Below are 26034 nucleotides of genomic sequence, written 5' to 3'. Positions count from 1 at the left end.
CCCAAGCCCGGCGCCACCACAGCCCTGCCCGTCCTCAGCGTCGCCGAGGAAGCCGCCGCCAAGGCGAAGCAGATACGCCTCCAGAGCCTGCGCGATAAGGTCTACGGCAAGGGCAACAGCGGCCCCCCCGCCGCCGACGACTCCAAGTCCAAGGAGGGCGAGGGCGCGGGCAAAGCGGGAGGAACCGAGAAGGAGGCGGCGGCGGCCGAGCCCAAGAAGCCAGCCGCCATCTCGTTGGCATCGGCGGCTCCGAAACCGGCAGTCAAGGCGGCGGACGGCGCGGGGCTCCAGTCGCCCACGACGGGCGCGTGGAAGGGCGGCAGCCCCGCGGCGGCAGGGGGCGGCCCCGCGTCCTCGCAGGACCTGCTCCGCACCCTCCAGAGCCCGACCAGCACCGCCTGGAAGCCCACCGACGTCGACCCGCCCGTGACGTCGCACCGGGGCTCGCTGGTGAGCCCCGCATCGCCCGAGGAGATCGAGGCGGTCGAGAAGGAGCTCGCCATCAAGGAGGAGCCCGAAGAGGAGGAAGAGGAGGAGGAGGATGACGATGATGATGATGATGACGATGAGGAGGATTCTGGTGAAGATTCGGATGACGATGACGATGAGGACGAGAAAGAAGAGGAGCCCAAGAAGGCGGTAGCGGCCGCCGCCCCTGCCAAGAGCGCGGAGCCAGCAAAGGATACAAAGACACCAGAGAGCAAAGATACCAAGGCGTGAGCAAGGGAGGGGAGCCAGAGCCTGTAATTCGCCCATTTTGTTTTGGTTTTTTAACACGACTTGATCGGACATTTTTGATGTTGCGCCCTTTTTGATAGTGTTCGATGGATGATATCCACAGTCGCGGCTTATAACAACCATGCTATCTGCGATAGGCCCCCTTCTTTGCCCAATAGGAAAAAAACGAGGTGACATCTGACGCTCAGCCCCGTCGTCCCGTAGACTTGCGATTATCTCGTCACATCGAAAACCATGCTCCAGAATTACCCAGCAGCGCAAGATGCGCGCGCCCACACCGATCTTTCAGCGTTGCATATTTCAGTCATATAGCCCCTCGTCGTTGCCGCCCGAGCCGCCCAGGTGATCCGCCGTTGCCGCCACGGCCTTGCCCTTCCCGCGCGCCCTGATGCTCCCGTTGGCGCTCCCCGGGCGGCCGCTGACCGTCTCGCCGTCGTCATCGTCGTCGTCGCTGCTCGACGGCGCCACGGCCTTGCCTTTGCCCTTGCCCAAGATGGGCGCGGCCGCCATCAGGGCCTTGCCCTTGCCCCTGACGCTCGAGCTCGACGAGACGGACCGCATGGGCCCGCGGGGCATCAGGCCGGCGTCTTGGTGGTGGTGGTTTTGCTGCTGGCCTTGCTGCTGGCCTTGCTGCGGCTGCTGCTGCTGCTTGTCCCGCCCGCCCTCAAAGGTGGCGCGCACGCCCTCGTAGTGTGCCAGCTCGCCGGCGCTTACGCTGGGGATCAGCTCTTGGTGTGCCTCCATGAAGTCGTGCTCCGTGACCATGACGGCCACGTCCTCGGGCTCGGCGTAGTGGTCGAAGAAGTAGGCCGTCGAGATGGGCGGCCTCCCGCCCGCTGTCGCTTCTCGCTCCGAGTTGAGCACCTTTATCTTTGCGTCCACCCGCGACGCCTGCCGCGTGACCGCCTTGAGCATGGCGTCGCTGCACAGCGCGTAGAAGTCGGCGCCCGTGTACGTGAAGGGCAGCTTCTCCGACACGGCCTTGAGAGAGACTGAGGGATGCAGCGTAAACCTGTGTGGTTCGTATCTTGGTCGTTAGCTTGGGCACCGAAGTAGTGGTATTTGGTTAGGGGAAAATAGGCGTAGGCGACTGACTTCCTCGTGAGCGCCTCCATGATCCGGAGCTGCTTCTCATGCGTGTCCGAGACGCCCAGGTACAGCAGCTTGTCGAAACGGCCCGGGCGGAGAAGCGCCTGGTCTAGTAGATCAGGCCTGTTGGTGGCACCAATGACGAAAACGCCGCCGCCCGAGGTGCCGTCGTCGTCGTCGTCGTCTCCGCCGCCGCCGCCGCCAGACGACATGCCGTCCAGCTCGGCCAGCAGCTGCGACACGATGCGGTCCATGACGCCTCCGCTGTCGCCCTGGTTTCCACGCTTGGGCGCGACCGAGTCGAGCTCGTCAAAGAAGACGACGCAGGGCCTGGCGTCGCGCGCCCTCTGGAAGACACGCCGCACGTTCGCCTCGGACTCTCCAATATACATGTTGAGCAGTTCCGGGCCCTTGACGCTGAAGAAGTTGAGGCTGTACTCGGTCGCAATGGCCTTTGCGAGGAGCGTCTTTCCCGTTCCGGGCGGACCGTAGAACAGGATGCCAGACCGCTTCTTCATGCCCTTGGCGAAGAGCTCGGGTCGCTCGAGCGGCAGCTGGATCGTCTCCTTGACGGCATCCTTGACGTGGCTCAGCCCTCCGACGTCGTCCCACGTCACATTCGGGATCTTGGGCGCCCCGATAGCGTCGGCAAAGTTCTTGCGCGCCGCGTCGACCGCTGTGTCCAGGTCGCCCTTGGTGAGCCCGCGCACCGCCGATCCGCCAGCCACGAGCACATCTCTGACCGTGACGGCTGGAAGTCCGCTCTCGCCTCCGGCACTAGCCCTCTCGGCCAGCCCTTGGAGCCGCGCTCGCCGAGCAACCAGGGCGCGGTCGATGACGTCCACGAGGTCTCCGGCCACCAAGGCCGCCGTCTTGAGGGCGACGGCGCCGAGGTCCACACCGGCGTCGAGGGCAAGGCCGCGCTGGTCAACGATGGAGCGCAGGATGCCCTCGCGCTCGCCCTCATCGGGCGCCGACATGTCGAGCTCGTGCGTAAACAGGCCTCGCACTCCGTCGGGGATCTTGTCAGGCTCCGTCGTGGTCGCAATGAGGACTCTCGCGTCCGACAGGATGCCGCGCATTGTCGCTGTCATGCGCTCCGCCGTGAGCGCCTCGACGTGCCGGACGAGGAGCGCGCAGCACTCTGGCCCGCAGCTTAGTGCGCGCTCTGCCCGCGCCTTGAGCGTCCCGTCCGTCTTGACGTCGCTGCCACCCGCCCCCCCCTCGCTCAGTATATCAAATGCGTCCACCGTGAAGGTGTGGAGACCAATGTCACGGCACGCGTCCGTGGCCAGCCTCGCCTTCCCAATGTTTCGCTGCGTAGAGACCAGCAGGATCGCGACGGGCGGGGCCTTGAGATGTATGGCCCTTTTACTCGTCGCAGCGGCCAGCAGCTCTCTGACACGACGCCGCAGCGGCGAGATGTAGCTTGGCCTTGGCTCCGAGATGGCCACAGGGGGCGACCCTATCACGCCGCTGGGAGGGTTTAGGATGCCTAGATAGTATTGCCAAGTGCTCGCCTTCACACCAGGAACGCGGCCATTGACCATGCCCGACGATTCTAGGTGGGCCATTGAGGTCTCGACGCAGGCAGCAGACCCCCATAGTGCCTCCTCCTGCTCGGCCTCGATACCCTCCTGCTTTTGTGCTTGCAGGTGCGAGACTCGGAACCAAGCCACCTCGTCCAGGTTCAAGCCCCGTCCGTCAGGCGTCCTTGAGTTGGCGGAGCCAGCCGCGATGGAGAGTATGTCATCTATCGCGGAGCCCTCGCCCGAAGATGCCTCCTTCATTGTGCGCCCAAGCTGCGTGTCGATGGGCACGGCGATAAGGTCACCAGCCTTGATGACACGGAGCTTCTTCTCGAAATACAACTTCAACCCGGCCATGACGGCCATCTCCAAGTCCCTAGATGAGGACACGGGAGTGCGCACCTGCTGGATGACGACGTCGCGGGCATAAGGTGGCTGCATGACGGCCGCGGCCTGCGAGTGCGGCCCACCCCCGTGGTGATGCGCAATAGCCCTCTTAAGGGGCAGCAGGCGCAGGTGCGACGGGCCGTCCAGATTGGCGAGAAGTATGGGCGACGCATACGCTAGAGGGCTGGTCGGCTTTTGGACCTGCGACTCGAAGAAGGAAAGGCTGCGGCCGCCGTGCTTGGAGCTCGGGATCCGGCTGACGGGCCGTCTCGAGTATCCTTCGGGCAGGCCAAACACCCTGGCAGGCCTCCAAGCAGGCTCCTGCGCATCTGGCTCCCCAAAGCTCCCCAGCGCGAATGGACCGAAGCCGTTGGCAGGAGGCGCCGACGAGGCTTCGACCCGGACCCAGTCTCCGGAAAAGCAGCCGATCCTCGACAGGTTGCCCACGTCAACGTACACATGGGCCTCCTCGTCGTCCTCGGGTGTCGGCTTCGGGTGCAGCAGCTCGGCCGGTATGGGCTTCACAAGCCCCTGGGCCTTGAACAGACGGCCTCGGGGGCGGTCTGGACGCGCCGTCGTTGCGGTAAAGGACGAGAAGACGGAGCCAGGGGTGGTCATACCATTGGTTTTCCTCCCGCGGCCCACCGTCATTGGCGTGCCTGGCTGCATGGTTGACAAGCCGCTCGCGGTGGGCGGCGGCAGTGTAGGGGTCTGCAGCGATATCATATCGTCGGCCGAATCGTCCGACAGCTCGTCATGGTCGCCCTCGGACAGCTCCGTCTCTGACGCGCTGGTGGTGGCAGAGCTCTCCACGGCCGAATCGGTGACCTCGATCTTGTCGCGCTCCTCGGCAGCCGAGTAGAACTGGTCGTTTGCCGTGTCCTCGTCGGCCTCGGTCACACCGTCGAGCATCCCGCCGGGGCGCGCTGAGCCCCTTTCTCTATTCCCCTTGGGGCGCGAGCGACTAGGCGAGACAATGATTTTGGTCTTGGGAGAGAGGATACCCTGCGCAACGGGCTCACAGAGCGTCACCCTGCCGGGATTCGGCGGGACGTGGGTTATCGGGTGTGGGGGTAGCGGCAGCGGGAACAGATCGCCGGAATGCACAACGCGGAGGGTGCCCAGGGCAGCGCGCAGAGCGGTAGCTAGGCGCAGCTCGGAAGATGCAGCCGGCGAGGCATTTCCCTTGGCAAGCGTCGAGACCTCGGGGTGGTCCCTGAAGAAGGTCCCCTCGCCGTTCCCGAGGCGCTTGGCCAGGTCGCCATCAAGGCTGACAAAGACGGTGTCGAGCGAGAGAGCGACGGCGTCAACGACCAAGATGTCGATGCCGCTTCGGCTATGGCTGGATAGCTTGGATGGTGCGACACGCTCGAGGGTGGTCGCGAAGTTCTGCAGTACGAGGCTCGAGTCGGAGGGAGAGAACTGGACGGTGGAGTGCGACAGGGCTGTGGACTTTGTGACGGGCACGATGGTCCAGTCGGTGGTTTCGGGGGAGGCATCGGGCATCCAGGGGGAAATGGCCACGTAGTGAACCTCGCCGAGATCATGCGGCTCTGGGGGCGGCCGGGACAGGCGTGTCAGCTACGGGGCGGGGGGACTGCTTGCTTGCTGGCTTCGCAGACAGGCGGACGGCGACGAGAAAGACCAGATAGCTTACGGTTGCGCAGGTGGGGGAAGAGGTCGGCGAACAGGTCCTCGGACAGGATGCCGACATCGCTGCGGAGATGGTCGTCGAGGGCGAGGCGGGCCGAGATGGGCAGTTTGTCCTCGCGCCTTCTCCGGCGCCGTTTCCGGGAGGCGAGCGCAGGGGCCGCGTCCATGGCGGACCAAGGAGGGCGACGGACGCACTCGAGCGGGCGGGCGGGCGAGCGGGCGACTCTATGGGTTGTGCGACGTCGACGGGCAGGGTGGGATAGAAGCAGTTGCAATTCGGACAGGTCCAGCACAGGTCGCCGCTAGTCTGGTATCAAGATCATCTCAAATTCAGTGGAGTTCACAGCTCCAGCGGATTGGGTCGGGCCTCGGTCCAGCCCAGCGCGGCGCCGGCCCCTCCTGCCTGCAGCGCGTCTCGGCTGGCAAATGGCAGGCAGGACTGTAGCCAAGGGGGTACACGGTCACGTGAACCCCATCTTGACAAATACACGGTAGACATGAGGTGGCTACCTCTGGTATATCTGCACTAGAATAAAATCTACTGTTGCGGAATGTTTTCCCCGAGCCGTATTAATGGACCTAGTAACCTCAGGTTGTTTATTGGTTTCGGCAAACGACAGTCCTAGCCTCGATGTGGATGACGACTGCTGCAGTCCCAATCGGGGGCTTCCGCCCTGAGTTTCACATGTCTGTGCCAATACACAGTAGTCCAAGGTGCATTTTTTGTTCCGCAAAATGACGCAATGCTCCCCTGGCTGAACTTGCTTCATTCTAGATACGCAGCATCTCACTCGAACTGACCTGCAACATTCGTAGTTTAGGTCTTTGGCTTTCTTAGTCTGCTGAGCGTTCACTGCAGGGTTGGTCGGTCGGGGCTTTTTTATTTTTTATTATCAGACGGCGTCTGTCCAGAAGGAAGTCCAATGCGGAGAACAGGCGTCGCTCGGTACCGCTACCTGTGATTACTTGCAGAATGGCTGCCCAAGTCCAGGTGGAATTCGTACCCCGGGTACTGGGAATCAGGTACCTCGTTGAGCGCGACTTCTCTCCATGACGTCTCCTCGATTCTAGACGCCCATACTTGATTCGCGCGCAGTTGATTATGGACATGCATCGCCCACATCCTGATCTTGACCCAGAACACGCAGCGACCGCCTTTTGTCTTGTTGGTGTAGAGGCTTGTATTTATTGCTGCATGCAACAGCAGACCAGTCGGTTTCATGCCTTGAGAAACCGCTGTGGCCACTGGAATTCCCACGCGGCCTCCCTGTCCTCTCCAAGATCACGCTGGGCGACCTACATAAACTCTTGTCAGATCCTTCCTGATCCGTAAACATAAAGGGCGTTGGTAACCACAGCATTGGTAATCACACATCGCCCTTTCGAATTGGAGGCCGGGCGGGGAGTAGCTGGGTTGGCTTGCGCGACATGGCCATCGAGGCTGGATCCCAGAGCAGCCCCCCTGACGATGCTGGGGACAAAACACCAGAGACGGAGAGGCTGCCTTCGGGAGACGGCGATTTCTCACACAAGACCGGCTCCCTCGTCCGAGACTCGGCCGCCAAGTTCGCCAAGCAGTCCGAGAAGCTCTCGCATCTGACGCATACCGACAGCGGCGACAGCGGCGCCAGTGCCGCCGTCGAGGCCCGTTTCGTCACGCCGCACGATCCCGTCGTCGTCACGGCCGATGGGAACCGCCTGCCCGCCGTGCCTCTCCTCGAGGCCCACAAGCTCAACGTCCTCAAGGAGGCGCTCGAGGAGACGCAGCACGCCCGGGACGACGACGGCTCCTCCCCCGAGCTCGCGAGCGGCGCCTCGGTAGAAGCGGCCGGTGGCGAGCAGCAGCCGGGCCAGAGCTCGGCGAAGCTCGACAAGGCGCTCCGGGACGTCAATGGCAATGCTATACAGAAGTCGGGCGAGGGCTCGCTGCGCCGGTCGATGCCCCCGTCGCACACGAACCCGCTGTTCCCCCCGCTACCCCTGTACGGGCCCCCGTCTTTTTGGCGCAACGTCCAGTGCACCACCTTCCGCGTCACGTCCTTCTTCCTCAGCCTCGCCTTCCTCGGCGTCATCGTCCTGGGCGCCCTGTTCACTAGCATCCCGCCGGTATGCGGTCGCATCGTCAAGAGGCTCATGCTGCGCGATCCGGACGCGAAGCGGGTCTTTTACGAGGAGGAAAAAAGGCGCGCGGTGGCACGCCGGGAAGAGATGCGCAACTGGAGGCGACGCCGCGGGGCTCGCGACACGTCGGGCGAGAAGGAAAACGTCGGCGTCGGATACGTGCCCACCGAGGGCGGTCCCGACCCCATCAAGTGCGACGTGGCGTACTACGCGCGTCGTGTCGGACTTGACATTGAGGAGTTTCAGGTCCAGACGGAGGACGGGTTCATCATCGACCTCTGGCATGTGTACGACCCGAGGGAGTACGAGGAGCTCCCGCCCGCCGAGCGCGAGCAGCGCGGGCCAGAGGTGTTCGCCAACAGCAAGAAGAGACTAAGGAATCCAGACAGGCCCCGCAAGTTTCCCGTGTTGCTTATGCACGGCCTGTTGCAGAGCTCGGGCGCGTACTGCTCCAACGACGACGACTCGCTGGCATTTGTTGGTCTCTCCGCTGGCATTTGCCCTACCTTGTCCTTCACTTGCTGGACAGCAATGCTAATCGGTCTCTCAGTATCTGTGCAAATCGGGATATGATGTATGGCTGGGCAATAACCGCTGCGGCTTCAGCCCAAAACATGGCCTTTTAACTTACCAAGACCCGAGGATGTGGGCTTGGAATATCCGACAGATGGGTGTGAGTAAGGCCAGTTGCTATTACAGCCGTGTTACTGGTAGGATTAAACTAACCTGCGTTCTGACGACGACTTATGCCAGGTCTTCGATCTCCCCGCCTTGACTTCGCGGGTGCTGTATGAGACAGGATTCGAAAAGATAGGCCTCGTCTGCCACTCGCAGGGCACAACCCAGACGTTCGTCGCGCTCGCCAAGGAGCAGCGGCCGGACCTGGGTGAGAAGCTGACGGTGTTTTGCGCCCTGGCCCCCGCGGCCTATGCGGGCCCGCTCATCGGCAAGATGTACTTCAAGTTCATGAGGGTCATCACGCCCTCCATGTTCCGCCTCATGTTCGGGATCCACGCCTTCATCCCCCTCATGATGCGGATGCACGGGCTGCTGCCGCCCCGCCTCTACGGCCACCTCGGCTACCTCGTCTTCTCGTTCCTGTTCAACTGGACCGACGAGCGCTGGGACCGGGGCCTGCGCGACCGCATGTTCCAGTTCGCGCCCGTCTATGTCTCGGCCGAGTCCATGAGGTGGTGGCTGGGCCGCGAGTGCTTCGCTCGCCACAAGTGCATCCTGGCCACCAAGGAGGAGTGGCGGGCCGAGGAGAAGGAGGACGCGGCGGCCGAGAGGGAGGGCAAGGGGGCCCGGCCGAGGAGGCGGGCCGAAACTCTCAGCCGGAGCACGGCCGGAGCCCCATGCAGCAGTGGCCGCGCAACCTCGTTCTCGACCCCGAGGGCGTGGCCGACCGAAGCCCGAGCCCGAGTCCCGGCCCCAGCGGCGCCGGCGCCGGCGCCGGTGCTAGCCCGCCTGAGCAGCAGCCCAAGGAAGGCCCCGCCGCCGCCGCCGGCCGCCAGTCGCCGCCGCAGAGCAGCCGGCGCGGAGACGGCAGGAAGGCGCGCGGGTCGACGGCGTGGTACAACTCGCAGGCGCCCCCCTTCGCCTTGTGGGTGTGCGGGCGCGACGACCTGGTGGACGGCGCCCGGCTGCTGCGCCGGTTCGAGCGCGGCCGGGAGCCGCACGTCGACGTGGTGCACGCAAAGGTCGTGGCCGAGTACGAGCACCTCGACGTCATCTGGGCCATGGACGCGCCCGCCCAGGTCTTCTCGGAGCTCCGCGAGGTCCTGTGGAAGACGTGCGACGCCCGCGACCGCTGCCGCGTCCCGACGGGCTGCGAGGACGTCGCGCCCTGGTCGCCGCCCCCGCGCCGCACCGGCGGGGACGAGAACGGGGACGAGAGCGGGGACGGCGATGAGGAGGGGGCGCACGGCGAGCGTGCAAGCTCCTCTGGTAGCAGCAGCGAGGACGTGTCTGCATAGGTTGTGTCTTGAGTGCTTCAAGTGTCTGGGAACACACAATTGTTTCGTCGTGTCCCTTTCCCATTTTCTTTTTTTTTTGGCCGGGCCAAGGGTATCATGTGGTTATACGGGCTCGAGTTCCCCAAGGCCCCCCAGGGTTAGACGACGGACGCACACTAAGGACAGGTATTGTTTTTGTTTTTTTGGGGTTGCATCTTGGGTACTAGACGAGGAGAGGACCGTGTTTGTGTTTGCACTGGTTTGCACAGGCTTATGTTTGGTAAGACGCTGTTGCTTGCGCTGCTTCGGTTTGTCGTGTCCTCGGTGTTGCCGAATCGTTTGCTGTGCTACGGCGCACCACAACCGTAAGGTGTACCGAGGCATACGGTACGAATACATGCGTGCATTTTCCCGTAGCCAAACTTTCCATGTATCCGTGGAAAGTTTCGCCCATGAGAACGCGGTCTGTAGAATCCCCTGCATCAGCTGCACTGCACGTATTGAAATGCCCCACGAGAGGTAAGCGACACAGGCTCCCAGGGCCTGGCCTGCCTCCAGGGAACATCTCCCCACATCTTCATCGATGCCAGCTCGTCAACGGATGCCGCGGGAAACTCAGTCATGGAACTCGCGGACGGCAGGGAAACGCTGAAGGATCGAGTCAATGGCGGAGAAATCCCCGTAGACTCGTGATTGCAGTGCTATGTGAGGAGTTACACCTCGACTATGATCATTACATGGAATAATCCCCAGCCCCTGTCTGCGAGCAAAGCAGCAGCATGGTCTGTACGTAATCTATGCGAATCCCCTACGGAATGAGTTTGATCCGTCTAATCTTTGAGCGACGATCATTCAGTACCAAGAACTCCCAATACGCCCGAAATCAGACCTGGTGCCATGACCTCTTAGTTAAAGAAGGCATAAGCAACGGCGCCCACCATAACCAGGGCCAGCGAGGACTGGACCTTGCCGGCGCCGTTGGAGTTGGGGATCGTGGGAGCAGGGGAGGTGGAGGACGTGGTAGAAGAGGCTAGAAACGAGGTCATGTTAGTTCGGTCGACATTCAGCACGTACTTTAGCTGAGGAAGATACATACACCTGGTAGACGAGGAGCCGGACGAGGTCGTGGCAGTGGAGTTGACGCTGGTCGAGGAGGAGGTGACCATGGTGGTGGCGCTCGAGGAGGTCATAGAGCTGGTAGTGGAGCGAGAGCTGGTGGAGGACATGGTGCTGCTGACGCCGCTGGTGGTGCTGGAGGAGCCGGTGCCGACCAGGGAGAAGGGCAGGCTGTAGTTGATGTCCTCCTTTCCCTCGCCGTCGCGGACGCTGAAGGCGTAATCGCCGCTCGGCACATTCTTGGGGACGTCGAAAACGAACGAAGTTCCAGTGAGGCCGGCTTGAGGCATGTTAGTCGGTCTCTTCTATAACACAGTACCGAATACGACGTTCTACTTACTGGCCACGATCTGGACGGGCTTCAGGCCGTCGGGCGCCTTGCCCGTCAGGAGGTCGATGGTGACAGGGCCCTTGGCATCGGCCCACTTCAGCTCGAAGGTCCTGCCGGTGACAACATCAAAGTTGCTGTTGGTGAACCTGGGCTTGGCCGCGGCAAGGGTAGCCAGGGCGGCAACGATGATAGAAGTGAACATCATCTTGGCGACGGTGTGGTGATACGGTGCTGAGCGAAGGTTGAGAAGCGCAAAGAAGCTGTGTCGACTGTTAGCGTTGAGTGTCGATATCAAGAGTGGCAGTGATTATATGAAGGCGGAAATAGAAGCAGCCAGGTCCATCGAAGCGGGAAGTCAAAGTGCAGAACAAGGCTGCGAGTAGGCGGGTAGGGCAGAGACGGAAGGTGCGAACGAGGTCAAATGGGTGGGGTGCGGGCAGCAGGGTCGGGCAGAATGCATAAAGAAACCCCAAGCCAAAAGCGCGTGTGATGCATGACGCCCACTCGGGTCGCGGCGACGGTGACGACGGGAACCAGTGTCAAGAAGGGCGGGATGGACGGGGGAATGCAGTGAAACGCGGCAGTTACTCGACTCGTCCGTCCTATCTAGACGGGTGTTGGGTGCGAGGGACTCCTTGGAATGGGCCGAAGACGCGATGGGGAGACGTCACTTACCGTTCAGGATTACAATATTACAATAAAGTAATATGGGCAGCTCGAAGCAGTCAACTAGTCCCTGAAAGAGTGAAAGGAGTTGGAAGGCCGTGAAGAGGAAGCGACAGTTCTCTGGGGAAGGCGCGGCGGGCGACGGCTTTTATTGTTGTGGTTTTTGCAGCCGGCGCCACTTTTAAAATGACACCCCCCAGGACCTTCGACCGCAAAAAGTTTGTTATCCATCCATCAAGTCGAGAGCGCCCATGTTTGGCCCGGCGCCTGTGCCTCGGGGCTCGGGGACAAGCACACTCTCGCGTACGGCCTGGAGAGGCACGCCAAGCTTGGGGCGCTCCTTTCTCGCTGCGGCCCACCCTCCATCATCTCAATCTCAGTCCCAACCTTGCCAACGCCAGGAAGGTATCCACAATAATAACGCGGAGGGCGGGCAGGGGGCCCAGCCAAGGCCCGCTCTCCACAGCGTCATCTGCTTTCCCTAATCGGACTAGCCGCTGGCCCATCGACTGGTGCCGCGCTGGAGCCTTGCAGAGAGTGGCTCCGGCTGGAAATTGGGTAATGATGCCGATGCCGTGCCCCCTCCCTCTCAACATGTCGCCACGCCCCGATTCAGCGAGAACCACGGGTAAAAGGGTATGAGCCCCAAAAGGACATTCCAATGCGACGGCAGGAAGCACGGCGCGCTCGTGTTGGCCTTTCTGTCGACGCGGAGCTTGTTGTCTGTCAAGCTGTGATGCAACAGTCACTGCCGGCCGCATCCCTGCAGGGGGTGTGGGCTCGATGGCTCGATGGGCCACGCATTTCTACCGACGGGAGCGAGCATTGCGAGCGTCTGGTCGCTGCTCACCTCCCGTGCCTCAGTGCTGGCTGGACCTTGAGATCTGCCCGCCCCCGTCCCCAGCCCAGCCTAGCACTCAGCTAGGACCGACGCGTGGCTTGCGAGAGAGAGAGGCTCCATATCTGCGGAAGCCCGCACGCCGTTGGCGGCATAGAGCTGATGCCCCACCCACCAACCAGCGGGAAATGCTTGAATTTGTTCTGGACGAAGCACAGGCGAGAGACCATTGATGGGCTGCATATTGATGGACTGCATGGCTGTGCGACGGGGGCGGTTGCAGATGCATCTAGCCATCCACGACCGCAGTCAAGTCATGGAATTCCCCGAGCGGTCGCATACCTCAAGCTTGAGCCCCGCGAGAAGAAACAAAGGCGCTCCCTGCATCTAGCACTGGCACTAGCGGCGGAAACACTCTAACGTGACACTAAACAAATATTGATCCCAGGTCGGCCGCTCCCCCATTGGACGGGCGTCTCTACCGCACCTAGAAGGCTGGGTCCAGGCGCTGTCTGGCTGGCTGGCCGGCCACTGCCACCCAATATTTTGTGTGAATTACTGCAGTTGCCAGGCAGAATCGCGGGCCTAGTAGCCGCCGCCGTCAGCCATCACCCCCTCTCTCCAACCCGACACGAGGAAAAGGTTCTGTGCAGCCATCCAATACATAGCATGACAACGTACACAGTACGTCTCTTGTCAGCCGTCTCAATCGCTCGGTGCTGCATTGCCACTCGGAAGTCTCGCTCCAAGTGTCAGTCAAAGAATGCGAGCATCCATTCTTGGCAGTGTTATGACGCACATCCAATAAAGACATGCCTTGTTTTATTTCCACTATTCCCGTTTCTTCTCCTCCATGCGCGCGGAGCTTTCTCGAAAGGGTGTGTGTGCCCCGTTCCTGCTTACTGCATGCGTCTCGCCATGTTACGCAACATTTCTCCATGTCAGAGCACCAGTGAGCATTCACCGACGACCGGCCGCCAAGAGGGGAAGTACCATGCGTCCTTGGTGCCGAGAAGGTGGCTTGATGAGCACTTTTTATCGAGATATTGCAGATAAAGTCACTTGCGTGTTCCCATGTCCCTATGTGGCCTTTTTATTGCCACTGCCCCGTTAGATGGAAACAGGTTGTTGATCGAGGTCGGTACCGAAAAGTCTAGACTAGCTACTTCGCCCCAGCCTATTCTCGGCGGGATGGTCGTGTGACGCTTCAGGGCAGTGAGCACTGGACGACCCCGCGGCGCACGCCCTCGGTCTCCTCGGCCAGCCAGCGCACGTCGACGCCCTCCCCCGCGACCCTGTCGACGAAGTCGTCCAGTGACCCGCCGACCCCAAAGTACAGCCTCTTGGCCGCCACGATGCTCGTCGCGCTGCCGCCGCCGCCCGACCGCTCCCTCCGGAGCACCGCGAGCAGCGTGTCGGCGAAGGCGCCCAGCGCAAAGGGCGAGTAGATGGTCTCGGCTCCCACCACTAGGGTGCTGCTGCTATTGCCGCCTTGCTGCTGCTGCTGCTGCAAAGGCGCGCCCAGCCCATCGTAGAGGAGCTCCACGAAGGCCGGCGACCAGCCGCCCGAGACGAAGGAGAGCGAGATGTTTGAAGTTTCGAGGAATGACAAAAAGGCGGCCTTGACCTCGTCGTCCAGCTCGAGCTCTCCGCCGCCGTCCAGGTTCTCCTCGGACGACAGCGCCTCCTGGAGAAGCTCGCTCTCGCCCCGACGCAGCAGCGCCCACGCGAGGATGAAGTTGGGCAGCGTCACGAGTTGGAGGACCGACGGGTTGTAGTCGGCGAGCGTCAGCGACAGCGGGGACCTCGCCGCCTCCTCCAGGGCGGCCGCCCACTGGAAGACGGCAAGCGACGGCAGTGCTGTTCCGCATCCGAGCTGTTGGAGGCAAAGGCCGCGTCAGTAGCTACCCTTTTTTTCTCTCCCGCCCTAGACTTCATGATACCCCATAGCCAAGAATCTGTCCGTGCACGCTACGCGGGGGGCATTGGGGCTGAGGGGGTGGCAAAGGAGCGCGTGGCGTTTTCTTTCTTCGCATACCTCGATCATCCTAACAGGCCCCTTGGCCAGCGCCAGGGCGGGCGACATGTCGTGACGGGCCAGGACCTTGACCAAATCGACGCTGCTCTCCCAGCTCTTGAAGCCGCCCTCGTAGATGCCGGTGCGGACGTCATGCTGCCCGAGCCCGGCCTCGTCGTGCCCGCCGCCGCCGCCGCCGGTGAGGCCCTCGTCCTCGGCCGCCAGCTGCACGCGCACGTCCCACAGCTCGCGCCGCGGCAGCCGCGTAACCCCTCCCCCCTGCGCCTCGACCTCGAGCGTGCCGTACGCGATGCGGGACGGCAGCTGCGCCAGCATGCGCCCGAGGTCGTGGCGCTCGGCCGCCAGCTGCGCCCGGCCCTGCACCGGGAACGCGCTGGTGCTGCTGCCGCCCCGAGGTCCCTGGTCTTGCCCGCCGCCTGCTACGACATTGCTTTCCGGCTGCTGCTGCTGCTGCGTTCCGTCGTCTTCTATGTCGTCCCCGGCAAACGAAAAGGAAAACGCCATGTTTCGGAGCGTAGGGTGGGGTTCTTTTTTTTTCCCTCCCAAGTGGGGGATCTGACAGGGCTGAAAGCACCCGACGTATCGGAACCTGTTTCCTTCGGGCCTTTTTTTTTGTCTTCTTCTCCCTAGCTCTTTGCTTTTCACCGTTTGACTTTCGTCCTACCTGCTGTCTCGCGGTATTCTCTCGATGTTGCACAGCCGGATTCCCGGGTTTGTTTTCCAGTAGACCTGTTTCACGGGCAGTTGCATGTCCGGTTAGGGCTAAAAATTTAGACGCCCAGCATCAAATTAACGTGGCGGCGATTCGCGACAGAGCATCATGTCAAACTTGACCGAAAAACAAAACTCAGCCTGAGTAACTAAACTGCATCGCAACGTGAAAATCTGGGCCTAGGAAATGAGATTATTGCGTGAGTAGTATTTACAGCCGTAGCATAGAGTGACAACCCAAATGTCCAAAAAAGACATTACATTTCTAGCGTTGGTATAAATTCAGACACTGTTGCTATTTTTACATCTATTCCCCCTCCCCTCCCCTGTTCTTTCTCGTCTTTATGGCCATCATGAGCTCGTAGAGCTGCCCGACCTGTTCCTCTGTCGGAGGAGACACATTAGATTACCTTCACGTGTAAAGCAGAAACGGGCAAAAACCCTCACATACCGCTGAGCTTTTGCATCTTTGCCGGGTCGATCTTCTCCTCGGCCCAGGAGTCGCCCTCGACCGTTTGCGCGTACAGCTGCCACTCGGTCAAGAACCCAATCTGTGCCCGGGGTGTGCGGCTCGTCAGCCGGCTGTTTTTTCTTCTTCTTCCTCCGGTTTTTTTTTTTCCACCCCTAGGCCAGTGACCGGAGCGGGTTCAGACTCACCAGATGTGCCGGGTTGTCGACGTTCCGGTGCGCCCTGAACTCGGCCTTGACGTACTCGTCGCCCAGCACGCGCATCTCGTGCGACAGGTGCTTGCGGTGCGCCCTCAGCAGCCGCCGGTACAGCGGGATCGGCGGCAGCAGCGCCAGGGGCGCCGGCCTCAGGGCTGACGACGGCGGCGTCGAGGCCGCCGCCGCCATGAGCCTCGCGGCCGAGGCTCTCATGGCTGGGTGCGTTTTGCAGGGGCCGCACCGGTGTGTCTAGACAGCGAGAAAGCAATGGCGCTCTTTGGGAGTCTCTCTCTCGGCTTGGTTTGTAGTGCAGGAAGCTCCGGGTCGGGTTAACCGGGCAGGCTTGAGGCTGTCGCCACTGGGGTCCACCGAGGCAGGCCTGAGCTTTGCGGTACTGTGTCAATGACGCATATACCACACTGTCCTTCATCTAGGGACTCTAAGAGATATAAAAGCGCAAAGGAGTTGGATTCAACGCAACGGGAGAAAGGCAATGTGATTTTCGATACGGGGCAGGATTACAGCGCGCAAATTATGTCTATATCTTCTACATGGCACGCTTGTTGCATATCCTGCTTAACGAAAATCACCTTTCCATTGCGCCCAGGTACAAAAGCTCAACGCCAGACAGCCTCAGTCTACCACAACCCCTCCAGCGCTTCGGGGATCCAGACCGCCTGGATGACGGCGACCTTTTTGGCGTAGTTCTTCTGCGTGAAGACGTGCTCTAGAAACATGATGCCCTCCTTCTTCTGCCCGTGTAGCACGCTCGACGGGTGGATGGCCACGACGTGCTTGCCCTGCGTCGTGACGTAGCTCCCGTCGGGCGCCAGCGTCGCCGTGCGCGTGCAGAAGCCCTTCATGAAGCACTTTGTTAGCGCCTCGGCCCCCTCGGGCGACAGCGGCGCGAACGGCTGGGGGTCCGGGGCCGGCCTCTCGGGCAGCAGCCGCTCCGTTACGCAGAGCGCCCGCAGCTGCTTGCGGATGTTGAGCGCCTGCCGCATGGTGCGCATGTTGATGCGCCGCGCCCGGCACCAGTCGGTCCGGTCCGAGCCCTCGGCCGTGTACATCTGCATCGTCGTCAGGTACGTCATCAGGTCGCCCTCGCGCCGCCGCAGCTCGCGCCGCAGCTCCTCGGCCTCCTCGCGCGCCTCCTCCGACTGCAGCTGGTGGAACAGGTCGTCGCCCGCGCTGATGCACGAGATGATGTCGATGGCCTCGAGGAGGCAGTCGTACGCCGGGCTTGCTGCCGCCAGCAGCACGCGTCCTAGCGACGCCGAAACCGGGAGCCGTGCCATCTTTCGGCCCAGCTCCGTTATGGCGCCGTTGTCGTCCAGCGCCGAGAGGATATGGAGTTGCGTGAGCGCCTTCTCCATGTACGCCATCTTGGGTGTGTCCATGAGCGGGAACAACAGCAGATCCTCAACTCCGCGCGCCTTCATAATCAGCACGGCGTCTTGCACATCGTTCCTCAGGATCTCGGGAGGATCCGCCTCTCGCAGCTCCTTGTACACGTCTTCGGTATACAGTCTATAGCACTTGCCTGGCCCCTCACGGCCGGCACGGCCAGCCCTCTGGATAGCAGACGACTGTGAGATGGGCCCAATCAGGAGGGACTCGAGCCCGAGACGGGGCCGGTACTGTTTCGTTTTGGATTTGCCCGTGTCGACAACGTATCGTACTCCAGGTACCGTCACTGAGGTTTCTGCAATATTGGTGGCAAGCACCACTTTTCGAACACGTCCCTTGAGCGGCCTGAAAGCGGTATGCTGGGCTTCGATCGAGAGCTGGCCATACAGCGGAAGAGCCTTGATCTTGGGCACATCGGATGCGAGCGTGGCGGCGTACTCTTCGATGAGCCTCTGCATCTGCTCAATCTGCTCCTGGCCATGCAGAAACACCAAGATATCGCCGGGCAGGGGTTCGCCGCAGTGTATCTTGAACACCGTCTTTAGGACCTCGTCTGCCAGGTCTGCCACCGGCTTGGGGGAGTAGATGGTCTGGACTGGAAACTGCCTGCCCTGAATCTTGAGCGTCTTGGACGCAGGCTCCATCGTACTGCTCAGTCCAGTAGTTCCAGGATCTGGACCTACACCTGAGAAGAACTCCTCCATAGTTTCAATGTCGGCCGTGGCGCTCATGGCCACGACCTTGAGTGGCACACCCCCGCGGCCGGGCTTGTCCGGCGAGAGGAGCATCTGCTTCAGGAACCCGCACAGGAGATCCACGTCGATTCCTCGCTCGTGGACCTCGTCCACAATAACGGCGCTGTACTGCCTGAGACTGGGGTCGTGCAGAAGCTCCTGCAGCAGCATGCCCTCGGTGAGGAACTTGATCTTGGTTCCCTTGGGGACGTTGTGGTCGAAGCGGACCGAGTATCCGACGAGCCCCTCCTGGCGCCCCGGGCCGCCCGCGGCCGACGTGCCCAGCGGCGTGCCCGCCTCCCTGGCCACGCGGTGCGCGAGCGTCGTGGCGGCCACGCGGCGCGGCTGCGTGACGGCCACGACGCCGCCCACGGCCCTCTGCTCGGTCCTGCCGTCGGGCAGCCGTATGGGCACCACCCGGCGGCGGCACCAGCTTTCCTCGGCCAGGAACTGCGGCACCTGCGTACTCTTTCCGGAACCCGTCTCGCCGACGAGGATCAGGACGTCATTGTCCCGCATGTGCTTGCGGATGGCTTCCTGGTACTCCCATATCGGCAGCGCCCTGCGGACCGGAAGCAGTGATATGTCGCCTTTTGTTGTTGTCGACACGGCATCGGGCTCCCGGTCCTTTTTGCGACGTCGAGCCGGATCTTTGGGCCTTGTCAGCCCAGCCCCGGCAGGTGGCTCTGGTGGTCTCTGTGCCTCCTTTTTTGATGCAGAGGCGGCCTCGCCATTTTCCGTGGATGCTGGCTTTGGCTTTGGCTTCACGCCATTCAAAAAGCCATCAAGTGAAATGGTCTTGCCGCCTGGGAGTTTGAGGACAGAACCATCTCCCGCATCTCTGTCCCTTTTGCGTTTTTTTGAGACGTGACCGTCCATAATCTGGTGAGTTGTTGAATGCGAAAGGAAGTGTGGGAATTATGCACATCTAGCTGCCGAGCGCAGCACAGGCTCCTCACTTTGGCCTTGGGGCTTGACCGTCTGAGGCGGCTTTTTTTTTCCTTCGTTTTTTTTTGTCATGGACTTGCACAGACGGTACCTTGTCCCACATTTTAAGCTGCACGGTAAGGGGCCACGGGCCAAGAACACCCACATCCTGTGCCACCTGTAGCCGCCATGCTCAAAGCAACCACCATCCCAGCCTTGAAATCTTCGGCTTCGGATTCGGATGAGTGCTCGATTCGATAGCACTTGAATTACAAAATTACTGTCCAAATAGGACAACGGAAATTTGACATCATGATGCAAAAATACCTAGCCAACCTAACAACAAAGACAACAGGGGAACAACCACCCATGCAGCAATCTAAACAACGGGAATAATCATTGACGCGTGCAAACATCGATCAATCCTACTCTTGAGCAACGCCCCTTACAGAGAGACAGGCTGCTGCTGGGTCTCGAACCCCTCCAAGGGCAAGTGGCATAGCCATCTCTCCATCCAACAGGTATCTATGTACCTCGCCTTGGCGCTTCTTCGTTTATTTGAGTATATCGTCCAGCTTGCGGCGGTTGGTGCGGACGCCGCTGTCGACCTTGTCGCTCTGCAGAGAAGAAAAGACGTAGTCAGCATCGTAGCAAGTAATGAAAAGTAACAAGCGGCTCACCTTATCGCCGATCCTGTCAATGAGCTGGTTAGACTCATTGACACGCTGACCAAGGGTGCGCGCGATCTGGTTGAGAGTCGCGACACCCTGCTCCATGCCCGGCATGATCATATTGTTGATCTCATCCTCCTTGGCTCGTCGGTCTGCCCGGAGCGCCATGTTTTCGGGGTTATCGTCTTCGTCGTCCGATTCGTCGAAAACAAACTTGTTGTTGCTGGCGGCCGCCTGAGTCGACGACAGGCCCAAGGCCCTGCGGTTGTTCATGGAATCCTGGATATCACGCATGTCACGCTCGTACTTGGCTTGCGACTGATTAGCGTCCTTGAGAGTTTCCTCGCGTCGTTCTCGATCCTTCTCCTGCTCCTCCATGAACTTGCGCTCCCGCTGATCCTTCTTCGACTTGGTCATGAAGGGGTTTCCGGGGTTCCACAAGCTGCGGTTGTAGTGCTTCAGCTCCTTTGTCTTCTCCTGAGCTGTGCGGTTGTGGATTGCTGCCAAGTCCAGGTTCCTCTCAGTGTTGCGCAGACGCTCGTCCTGCTGCGCCATGTTTTGCAGCGTGCCGTTGGCCGTCTCGATCGTGCTATTGATGATGCCCAGGATCCTGTGGCCAGTGTCGACCGTCGCATCTCGCTCCTGGTCGACCTGTCGTGCCATCTCTCTCTCCTCCAGCTTGATTTGCTCCTGCTCGGTGAGCTCGCGCTCCTCGCCATAGCCGCCGTACTTGTTGCCCGTTGGGCCGTCCGGCGTCGGCGCCCCGCCATAGCCTCCCTGAGATGCACCATATCCTCCGGCGCCCGCGTTGGGAGCCCTGCCGGGAGGGGCGTTCTGAACCCTGTCCTTGGCGCCACCGAAAAGAGCGTCCCTTCCAGCACCGTCGTCTGCATCGCGCGACATGCCTCCATAGCCACCGGGGCGACGCCCGCCGGCGGGGCTGTCGTTCTGGCCACCCCTCGCGGGGGCGGCACCGCCGCCGTACGAGTTGGAGTCTCCGTATCTGTTTGACGAGCCATAGCCGCCCGAGGCGCCGTACCGGTCATTGCCGTAGCCGGAGCTTTGCTGTGGTGCTTGCGGTTGGTTGTTGTATGGCGGCGAAGGTCCGCTCATGCTGCTAGCCGCGCTCGAGGGACCGCGGGGCGCAGGACCACCGGGGAGGCCGACACCACCAGGACGCCCGCCTCGTGGACCGCCGGGCAGTCCGCCGGGGTGGGACATGAGCACCTTCTCGTTGGAGCCCTGCTGGTAGGCATAGGGATCATTGGCGGGCTCTTGGGCATATGGGTTCTCTTCGGCCGGCTGGTTCGAGCTCTTCTTTATTCCGAGGAACTTCTTCATGTTGAGGGTTGTGGCGAAATGCCAGGTTGGACAGGGAGAGATCTGTCGGTCAGTGGGACAATCGAGGTCCAGTCGCTGGCTGATTGTTTGTAATCGATTTTGTTTCGAAGATGGTCACGGATGGGAATGGTTCTTTGGTCGTCGACGGGATCGAGAGGTGGTGAGCAGGAAGAAAAGGAAAGGAATAGGTCGGCGGCTTTCCAGGCGGAGGATCCCCTTAGTCGCTGGTGCTTGGTGGCACGCCTAGGTCCGTGTTTGAATGGCGTTTCGAGCTGGAGGGCAGTGTGGGGCCCCCTCCAAATGCAAAAGAAAGGGTCCAGTTTGGTGAGCACGGTGAGATGCCGCCTGTTCAATGGGTGGCAAGACGGGCTCCAGTCAGGCTTCAAGCCCAATAATCAGCCCCAGCCTCGGCTGCAGGCACGGCCACGGCTAGTTGGCGACTTCGCCGCCTACGACGCGCGCTGCTTGCGTGCTATTTATTCCAAACCCAGGAATGGAGCAGAGCTGGGCCTGTTTGTCTACAAACCATGATCAGGGACGTGGCATGCTGACCAATATGATGCACGCTGCCTAATGGGCCTGAGGAAGCCCCGTCGTGAAGACGGCATGGTCCGATGATGCTGGGCTGGTCAAGTGGCTCGCTTTTAGTGGCTCAGGCGCGAATCCAAAAGCGGCGATTTCGATTTGCAACGTCCCGCTCTAAAGAACACTTCCCCAGCAGAAAGAAGCCCCCTTGGTGACTCATGGTCGCTGGGTCGTGTCTTTATCAAGGCCTTGACTGTTCGGAGCTGAGCCGCGGAAGATGACTGGGACGGGGAGGCGGCTGCTGTGGGGCGTGACATCTTGACCCCAGCTGAGCCGTTTCCAGGCACTCCGTGTCCAATTTATGCCGACGCACTTGCCCCAAACTCCGTCCTTGGGCTCACCAGACTCCTACAACTTATAGCTCCTAGGGATCAAGATGTCTTCAGCCACTGCCTAAGATTACTTCCTACATGCGACTATACCCTCATATTTTCTCTCCATCCAGGCAAACACCACCAACAACACCTGTCGACCGGCTGAATTCGATCCCACCAGACGGGATTAGGCAGCCTTCGTCCTCCGTTTGCTCTCTCTCTCTCTCCCGTCCCTTGGCTTGTCCTAGGGACTCAAGATGATCCAAAGATTAGCCTTGATACCGTTGTGCGATGCAATAATATCTTTATACTTGCGACAGTTCTAAGCCAGGAATCTATCTTCTTTTCTCTCTTTTACTATAAGCATTTCCAACGTGGCAAAGCAAAGACGCCTGTCCGTGGTATCATCACGTCTCACCGCCCCCTGAGCCCTGAGTGAGCGACTCGAGTTGGCATCACGCCCCCGGCTTGACCATGTCGGTCTTTACCTATGACCCGGACCCACCGCGGGTCTCGTCTCCGTGGCTCCAGCCCGCGGATCCGGGGAAAAGGCGGGACTCCCCTGGGCCCGATCGCGGCCCGGCCCCCGCAAACTCGGACATGCTCGCCAACTATGGCGTCACCAAGCTGGCCGCCGAGCCGGAGCTTGGCCCAACCGAGTACAAGCTGCACCTGCTCCTCCGCCAGAGGAGGGGTTTCCGCTCCATGAGCACAACGAACCGCATCGCCGGCTCGCAGCAGGCCCGCCCTGCGCCCTCGGAGCCCAAGGCGCTGCTGAAACACCGCGCGGTGGTCATGGCGTCGTCCAACCAGACTCGCCAGTCCCGTTTCCTGCAGCTCACGACCCAGCTGTTCTGGAGGCTGCGGCAGTCATCGCCCTACCACGCCTCAGTCGCCAACCAGGAGCTTGTCATCCCCCACCTCCCGGATGACTATGCAGCCTCGTCCGTGTCGGTCAAGCCCGGCAAACCGCTCCCGGGACTGGAGGAGTCCAGGGGTGCCTTGTACGAGATTGGAGTTGCTGATGATGGCACTCTGGTTGGCCTCGCCAAGGACGAGATGGATGAGAGCATCGCCAACCTGAGCATCATGGCAGCGAGCCTGGGGTGTGTGACCGAGATCCTGCGCCGCGTCATTGTTGGAGACTGCGAGTGGCTGGAGGACCCTCCGTCTCAAGTGGTCCACCACGGAGAGCTCTGGGTCGCCGAGGTCCTGGTCACCCCGAACCTCGGGGCTTCCGACCAGCAGCTCGATGGAGGCGAGCACACGAACGGGGCCGCTTCGACTAGCTTGTCCTCGACTGAACTAAACCCTAGTGCAGGTCCCGCAACCACGGACCAATTACGAGTGACCTTGACTGGCCCAACAACGTCGGGAAAATCTACCTTGCTGGGGACCCTTTCGACGGGGACGCTCGACAATGGCCACGGCAAGAGCAGGCTTAGCCTCCTGAGGCATCGGCATGAACTTGCGTCCGGCGTCACAAGCTCGGTTGCGCAGGAGCTCATCGGGTATAAAGGGAACGAGATTGTCAATTACTCCAACAGAAATATCGAGTCCTGGATCGGCATTCACGACTTTACCGCCGACGGCCGTTTAGCGTTCGTCTCCGATTCAGCCGGCCACCCACGATATCGGCGCACCATCCTTCGTGGCATCGTCGGATGGGCGCCGCACTGGACCATCCTTTGTTTGTCGGCAGACTGCGAAGAGCCAGCGGGCAACGGTGGCGGCAAGCCCTCCGCCAGCTACGACATGGCCGATTTGGCGAGCGCAGGACTCGATCTTGCCAGGTCTCACCTGGAGTTGTGCCTGAGACTGCAGATACCCCTTGCTATCGTCGTGACAAAGATGGACAGGGGTACCAAGTCTGGGCTCCAGAGGATTCTTGGCAGGGTGTTGTCGAGCATTAAGCAGGCCGGCAGGACCCCAAAATTGCTACATCCTGGTCGAAAAAGTGATCCCGACATGGCTAATATACCTCAAGAGGACATGGACAATGTTGGGAAAATCGTGGGTGAGATGACGGCGAGCGGCGACCTGCTCGCCACCGTCCCCATTGTGCTCGCCAGTGCAGTCAACGGCACAGGTATTGGGCTCGTGCATGCCCTTCTGAAGCAATTGCCGTTACCCCCTGCACCAACGGCCTACGATTTGACCGGGCCGGCCTTGAATCCGGACCAGCCCGCGAGCCTGTTCCACATCGAGGACAAGTTCAGTTTGCCTGCGTCGCATGCTTCTGTTGGCGGGAGTTCGGTCGACCAGACGGACGTTGGCACCGTGGTGGCAGGATACATCCGTTTCGGGAAACTATCTGTTGGGGATACGGTTGTGGTAGGGCCTTTCCCATCCGACGAGGATGACGGCAGGGGCTCGACTTCTCCCGAGGGGCGACAGTCGCCCGGCAGCTACGGCCTCTCCATCTCGCACCCGTCGGCCACCGAGCTCAACCGCATCGCGTCCCGGAGCGCCGTCTCGGCCTCGGCCATAAAGGGCGAGTGGCACAACGCGCGCGTGGTGAGTCTGCGCAGCCTGCGCCTGCCCGTTCTTGCGCTCGAGGCTGGCCAGGTCGGCACCGTCGGCATCGTGCTGGACGTGCCGAGCGGGAGGGCCACGGGCGAGAACGGCATGCTGGGGGCGCCGCCGCAGCAGGGGGGCCACAGGGCGCCCAAGATCAGAAAGGGAATGGTAGTGGCGATCCCAAGCAAGCACATGCTCGACGGCGCCGTCTCGCTCCAGGCCGCGAGCGGGCTCACCGCGCTGTTCCGCGACCCAGAGGCCGCCTCGCTGATAGTGGGGAGCTTGGTGAACATATACGTCGCCAGCGTTCGTGCGGCCGCCAGGGTTTTGCGTGTCACCGGGGTGGCCGGAGCATCTCCTCCCGATTCCGCGAGCGTCCCCACCGAGGACATCGACGATGTGTTCAACCTGAACGAGGAACAGATGTCGGACAACAGGGCCGCCGGAGGTGTGCAGACAGCCCCGCTGGATGGGGTTGAAGTGCGACTTGAGCTGTTGAGCAATCGCGAGTGGATCGAGCTGGGGTCCCATATCGTCCTTTTGGAGGGCGGGAGGCACGATAGGTCCGGGCTGGAAGGATTTTCAGGCAAGGTGGTTGAGATCGTTGACTGACGAGGTGAGTTGGAGAGTTGGTCATACTCTAGTTGGCTTCTCATGCGACTTTCATTGGTTTTGGATTTTATGAGGCCCTTGGTTTTTCGTGGCCTCGAAGTAATTATATGTCAGAATGAATGCTAGTAATTTTCCTTGAAGTAAAGACGTAACCTGCCTTGTTGAGCCCAGTGCTCTCACGATATGCCGATCAGCGCAAATGACAACATTGTGAAACAAGCACATAAAATTTCGTGATATTGCCCACCAGCCCAGACGCCAGCGACTCCTCAAGAATGCAGAAAACCAAAAACCATGGGCAACTGGTGTGCCCGCAACCATCCTTGTTCATGCCCGCACCAGACCATAGAACAGCGTCCAGGTCAATATGAAGCCAGCCAGGCCGTTCATCAGCCCGCTTGTCCACACCTCGTAGGGACCACGGAAATATCTGCTGGTGTCCAAGGGGCCCTTCCCGGCGGCGAGCGAGGTGGGGGCGACGCGGAGGCCGTAGAAGAGGGCGGCCGAGAGGAACGTGAATGCGACGTAGAAGAGGAAGCCCGAGTAGGACTCGAGGCCGAGGATGCCGGCGCCAACGCCAAACAGCGACGCGGTCAGGGTTTGGAGGTTGGAGAGGATCTATTCAACGGTCCGTCGTGGCGCAGCGCGGGAGCAGAGAGGAGGAGGGAGGTCAGGTCAGCTACTGAGGGCGCCCCTCGTATCCAGCGGACAGACCGCGGCCGGGGTTTGGAGGCCGGGCGGTTCTCAACCAGCGAGCGGACGGACCTTTGTGTTGTACATGACCGACTCCGGCACGATCGGTGCGATCTGATAGTCCTTTTCCGTCGCCATCTTTCCAGGTCGGCGGGCTGAAAAGACTGGGGCCCTGCAATCTCGATTAGCAGCCGCGGGGTATCAGAGGCGCCGAGTCTGCGCGTGTCGTCGGAGAATCGGGATGTATGTTCTGGCCTGTGGCTGCGTGTGTTCCAGCATTGACGTCCACAGGCTTGCCGCCGAGCTTCCTCAGAACCCCAAATGGCCATTGTGTTTGGTTGTGGGGCACGTCAGGTGGGCCACCAACCATTGACTTCATGTCAAATTCC

At 61.0% G+C, this 26034-nt stretch overlaps 11 protein-coding genes across 11 annotated transcripts in view; 3 read left to right on the top strand and 8 right to left on the bottom strand.

Moving 5' to 3' along the window:
• Nucleotides 1-981, top strand: part of GGTG_01471 (hypothetical protein) — a 2583-nt gene extending 1602 nt beyond the window's left edge. The window contains exon 2 of the mRNA XM_009219238.1: nucleotides 7-981. Within this exon, the coding sequence (XP_009217502.1) occupies nucleotides 7-720 (714 nt within the window). The 3' untranslated portion in view covers nucleotides 721-981. The remainder of the gene's footprint in view (nucleotides 1-6) is intronic.
• Nucleotides 680-5904, bottom strand: GGTG_01470 (peroxisomal biogenesis factor 6). Its single transcript, XM_009219237.1, has 3 exons — nucleotides 5401-5904; nucleotides 1834-5296; nucleotides 680-1750 (listed from the first exon to the last, which is right to left on the bottom strand). The coding sequence occupies exons 1-3, from the start codon at nucleotides 5561-5563 to the stop codon at nucleotides 1039-1041; spliced, it is 4338 nt and encodes a 1445-aa protein (XP_009217501.1). The 5' UTR covers nucleotides 5564-5904; the 3' UTR covers nucleotides 680-1038.
• Nucleotides 5905-6018: 114 nt separating this feature from the next.
• Nucleotides 6019-6519, bottom strand: GGTG_01469 (hypothetical protein; the record flags this gene model as incomplete). The annotated part of the gene is made up of 3 exons (XM_009219236.1): nucleotides 6019-6085; nucleotides 6198-6249; nucleotides 6363-6519. The coding sequence occupies 3 exons, from the start codon at nucleotides 6517-6519 to the stop codon at nucleotides 6019-6021; spliced, it is 276 nt and encodes a 91-aa protein (XP_009217500.1).
• A 305-nt stretch (nucleotides 6520-6824) lies between these two features.
• GGTG_01468 (sterol esterase 2) lies at nucleotides 6825-9969 on the top strand (the record flags this gene model as incomplete). Its single annotated transcript, XM_009219235.1, has 4 exons — nucleotides 6825-7994; nucleotides 8068-8190; nucleotides 8271-8914; nucleotides 8980-9969. 4 exons carry the CDS (start codon nucleotides 6825-6827, stop codon nucleotides 9491-9493), a joined length of 2451 nt encoding a protein of 816 aa, XP_009217499.1. The 3' UTR covers nucleotides 9494-9969.
• Nucleotides 9970-10118: 149 nt separating this feature from the next.
• GGTG_01467 (hypothetical protein) lies at nucleotides 10119-11735 on the bottom strand. The gene is made up of 4 exons (XM_009219234.1): nucleotides 11595-11735; nucleotides 10929-11179; nucleotides 10569-10868; nucleotides 10119-10502 (listed from the first exon to the last, which is right to left on the bottom strand). The coding sequence occupies exons 2-4, from the start codon at nucleotides 11122-11124 to the stop codon at nucleotides 10378-10380; spliced, it is 621 nt and encodes a 206-aa protein (XP_009217498.1). The 5' UTR covers nucleotides 11125-11179; nucleotides 11595-11735; the 3' UTR covers nucleotides 10119-10377.
• A 1649-nt stretch (nucleotides 11736-13384) lies between these two features.
• Nucleotides 13385-14971, bottom strand: GGTG_01466 (hypothetical protein). Its single transcript, XM_009219233.1, has 2 exons — nucleotides 14462-14971; nucleotides 13385-14299 (listed from the first exon to the last, which is right to left on the bottom strand). The coding sequence occupies exons 1-2, from the start codon at nucleotides 14963-14965 to the stop codon at nucleotides 13631-13633; spliced, it is 1173 nt and encodes a 390-aa protein (XP_009217497.1). The 5' UTR covers nucleotides 14966-14971; the 3' UTR covers nucleotides 13385-13630.
• Nucleotides 14972-15333: 362 nt separating this feature from the next.
• On the bottom strand, nucleotides 15334-16161 carry GGTG_01465 (hypothetical protein). Its single transcript, XM_009219232.1, has 3 exons — nucleotides 15830-16161; nucleotides 15624-15723; nucleotides 15334-15556 (listed from the first exon to the last, which is right to left on the bottom strand). The coding sequence occupies exons 1-3, from the start codon at nucleotides 16049-16051 to the stop codon at nucleotides 15480-15482; spliced, it is 399 nt and encodes a 132-aa protein (XP_009217496.1). The 5' UTR covers nucleotides 16052-16161; the 3' UTR covers nucleotides 15334-15479.
• A 111-nt stretch (nucleotides 16162-16272) lies between these two features.
• On the bottom strand, nucleotides 16273-19063 carry GGTG_01464 (hypothetical protein). Its single transcript, XM_009219231.1, has one exon. It carries the CDS (start codon nucleotides 18859-18861, stop codon nucleotides 16477-16479), a length of 2385 nt encoding a protein of 794 aa, XP_009217495.1. The 5' UTR covers nucleotides 18862-19063; the 3' UTR covers nucleotides 16273-16476.
• GGTG_01463 (hypothetical protein) lies at nucleotides 19015-21567 on the bottom strand. Its single transcript, XM_009219230.1, has 2 exons — nucleotides 19590-21567; nucleotides 19015-19526 (listed from the first exon to the last, which is right to left on the bottom strand). The coding sequence occupies exons 1-2, from the start codon at nucleotides 20919-20921 to the stop codon at nucleotides 19464-19466; spliced, it is 1395 nt and encodes a 464-aa protein (XP_009217494.1). The 5' UTR covers nucleotides 20922-21567; the 3' UTR covers nucleotides 19015-19463.
• Nucleotides 21568-21727: 160 nt separating this feature from the next.
• Nucleotides 21728-25156, top strand: GGTG_01462 (hypothetical protein). The gene has a single exon (XM_009219229.1). It carries the CDS (start codon nucleotides 22295-22297, stop codon nucleotides 24950-24952), a length of 2658 nt encoding a protein of 885 aa, XP_009217493.1. The 5' UTR covers nucleotides 21728-22294; the 3' UTR covers nucleotides 24953-25156.
• Nucleotides 24957-26013, bottom strand: GGTG_01461 (hypothetical protein). Its single transcript, XM_009219228.1, has 2 exons — nucleotides 25718-26013; nucleotides 24957-25570 (listed from the first exon to the last, which is right to left on the bottom strand). Exons 1-2 carry the CDS (start codon nucleotides 25781-25783, stop codon nucleotides 25280-25282), a joined length of 357 nt encoding a protein of 118 aa, XP_009217492.1. The 5' UTR covers nucleotides 25784-26013; the 3' UTR covers nucleotides 24957-25279.
• Between the last annotated feature and the right edge of the window lie 21 nt (nucleotides 26014-26034).

Source organism: Gaeumannomyces tritici, assembly GCF_000145635.1.
Source record: "Gaeumannomyces tritici R3-111a-1 unplaced genomic scaffold supercont2.1, whole genome shotgun sequence".
Lineage (NCBI taxonomy): Eukaryota > Fungi > Ascomycota > Sordariomycetes > Magnaporthales > Magnaporthaceae > Gaeumannomyces > Gaeumannomyces tritici.
Note: the sequence above shows the minus strand (reverse complement) of the source record. Positions and strands in the feature narration are given on the sequence as shown.